The 3,106-nt window shown below is 49.8% G+C and overlaps 1 protein-coding gene across 1 annotated transcript; it reads left to right on the top strand.

The window, feature by feature from the left end:
- Positions 1-350: 350 nt before the first annotated feature.
- LOC310743879 (testis-specific serine/threonine-protein kinase 6-like) lies at positions 351-1,571 on the top strand. Its single transcript, XM_083574525.1, has one exon. It carries the CDS (start codon positions 476-478, stop codon positions 1,307-1,309), a length of 834 nt encoding a protein of 277 aa, XP_083430651.1. The 5' UTR covers positions 351-475; the 3' UTR covers positions 1,310-1,571.
- Positions 1,572-3,106: the final 1,535 nt, after the last annotated feature.

Raw genomic sequence — 3,106 nt, 5'->3', positions numbered from 1 at the left:
ACCCACAAAGAGGAGTATGGAAGTCCAGGAGATTCCTTGGAATCTTGTTTTTATGATTGATGTGTGATATATCTCTGTAAATTTTTTATTTGAAAAGCCAAATAAATAAATTTTATGTATAAAAAAAGAGAAGAATGTGATTGGGAATTCCTCCATAAAGTGGAAGCAGGTTATATAATCCATCCCATGAAGATGAGGAATTGAAACCTCCTCAAACTCCTCAGTGTTGATATCGAAGCTGGACAGACCAGTTCTGGGACCACAAGGGTCTTGGCACTGCTGATTATGCACAGGAAGACATAGCGCATGACACTCCCAGCCACTTCACAATACCTGTATGAGTAGTGATGACTTCGAAGCCAAGCCCTCAGTGGGCACATGGGGAGTGAAAGTCTAGAGATGTCTATCACAATGGGTTAAAGCACTGAGTCCCGAGAAGAAAAACTTCAGGCCTTGTCACCCTGACCAGGTCATCATGTCAAGGGCTTCCAGAGGAGATAAACTTCTGAGCGACCTCGGTTACAAGTTGGGCCAAACCTTGGGGGAAGGCAGCTATTCCAAGGTGAGAGTAGCCACTTCGGCCAAATACAAGGGGCCACTAGCCATCAAAATGGTGGACCGGCGTCGAGCGCCCCGGGATTTTGTGGAGAAGTTTCTGCCGAGGGAACTCTCCATCTTGAGAGGGATCCGTCATCCGCACATCGTCAGGGTCTACGAGTTCATCGAAGTCTGCAACGGGACGCTGTACATTGTGATGGAGGCCGCGTCTACAGACCTGCTGCAGATGGTGCAGAAGACAGGCAAATTGCCCTGCGCCCCTGAGGCGCGGGACATCTTTGCCCAGGTGGTGGGGGCCGTGCGCTACCTCCACGACCGGCATTTGGTGCACCGGGATCTCAAGTGCGAGAACGTGCTGCTCACTTCGGACGGCCGCCGAGCAAAGCTGACCGACTTTGGCTTTGGCAGAGAATCGCGCGGGTACCCGGAGCTGAGTACCACCTACTGCGGCTCTGCGGCCTACGCCTCTCCCGAGGTCCTCATGGGCGTCCCCTATGACCCCAAAAAGTACGACGTGTGGAGTTTGGGCGTCATGCTCTACGTGATGATAACCGGCTGCATGCCCTTCGATGACACCCACATTCATAACATGCCGTGCCGCCAGAAGAAAGGCGTCGTTTTCCCCGAAGACCTGCCCGCTTTGGCGGAGCCCTGCCAAGCCCTTATTAAGCAGCTGCTCCAGTTCAGCCCAGAATCCCGGCCCTGTGTGGGGCAAGTCTCTAAGAACAGCTGGCTGAAGGGGGAAGCCTAAGTGTGATGGCTTTCGCCAGGACACCTACAGCTGCTTCAAGGGAGGGGGGGGGTCATGTTAACCGGACAATGGAAACGTTTAAGTTGTCAGAAAGGTTTCTGGGATTGTTGAGCATGAGAAGAAGTAAGCGGGCAAACTGATTTAGCGGGGGGAAAGGAAAAAGAGAAAAGCAATTCAGATGTAAGTTCCTCTGAAATTAACGGGACTTACTTCCAAACAAATGTATTTAGGTTTGGGGTGCCAATGAGATCTTTAAAACCCACTTTTGTGTGTCAGCTTCTCATTCTGCTCAGGGCGATGTTAAGTTGTGGGTGTACATATCAGACGACACAGCGATTCTTCAAACAGCTCTTGATATTCCGAGGCCAGAACAGAACTGAAGAGTTCAGTCAGCCTGCTTATATAGAGCTCCAGAACAACGTAACTGTAGCAACTTTCTAAAACTATCCAATCACTGAACGTCACTTTCGATCCTTCATTTGCATAACTATCTACAGTATCCCCCTGCTGGCCCAGGGTGAGAACTTCAGTACATAACAGGCGATACTTCTCGTTTGTTTGGAGGGGATTCCTACAGATCGCTCAAGTTTGGGGGAATTGGTTTGAGGGAGCGGTGTCTCGCACAGTGTGGCATCCTGTACTGAGGAAGTGTGTCAGAATCCCCTGCAGCATTTCAGAGGATTCTGATGTGCTCTCTCAGCATAGATGGGGTGCTGGCTGTACTGGAACGAGCTGGACCAGAAACAGGACTCTCACACTGCCTTTGGTATGGGGTACCTTTGTTTGCGCAGTCCTAGGCAGCTGCACGGTCAGGATTTTCCTATGGAATCAAAATGCTTATAAAAGTACCCTCTTCTGATTGGATCATATTTAAAGGACAACCGTGGATTCCCAACAAAAATTGTTAGCTGGCCCTAAGATCTTAGGATCCAAACTTTCCCAAATCAAAAGGATTATTTGCAGGGTGAAGGACAACGTGCTTTAAATTTATGGTGCGTGAACCTCGTTGTAAACACTGTCACAGTCCATCCTGAGAGTTGATCAGGATTATGCAGACCATGTAGGGGACACGGGTGGCGCTGTGGGTTAAACCACAGAGCCTAGGACTTGCTGATCGAAAGGTCGGCGGTTCGAATCCCTGCGGCGGGGTGAGCTCCCGTCGTTCGGTCCCAGCTCCTGCCCACCTAGCAGTTCGAAAGCACCCCTAAGTGCAAGTAGATAAATAGGGACCGCTTTCTAGCGGGAAGGTAAACGGCGTTTCCGTGTGCGGCGCTGGTACTGGCTCGCCAGATGCAGCTTCGTCATGCTGACCATGTGACCCGGAAATGTCTTCGGACAGCTCCGGCTCCTGGCCTCTTGAGCGAAATGAGCGTGCAACCCTAGAGTCGGTCACGACTGGCCCTGACGGGCAGGGGTACCTTTACCTTTACCTTTACCTTTTATGCAGACCATGTAATCCAGGAGTCAGCAAACCTTTTCAGCAGGAGGCCGGTCCACTATCCCTCAGACCTTGTGGGGGCGAGACTATATTTTGGAAAACAAAAACAAAAACGAATTCCTATGCCCCACAAATAACCCAGAGATGCATTTTAAATAAAAGCACACATTCTACTCATGTAAAAACACACTGATTCCCAGACTATCCATGGGCCGGATTTAGAAGGCAATTGGGCCGGATCTGGCCCCCGGGCCTTAGTTTGTGTACCCATGATGTAATCGGTAACAGAAGTCCAGATTGGAAAAAGGCTCAACTCAATTGTATAAAAAATAATGCATTGGCCCACAATAGTATATCAT

The sequence above is a fragment of the Podarcis filfolensis genome (genome assembly GCF_964270895.1).
Source record: "Podarcis filfolensis genome assembly, chromosome: 1".
In the NCBI taxonomy this organism is placed as follows: domain Eukaryota; kingdom Metazoa; phylum Chordata; class Lepidosauria; order Squamata; family Lacertidae; genus Podarcis; species Podarcis filfolensis.
Note: the sequence above shows the minus strand (reverse complement) of the source record. Positions and strands in the feature narration are given on the sequence as shown.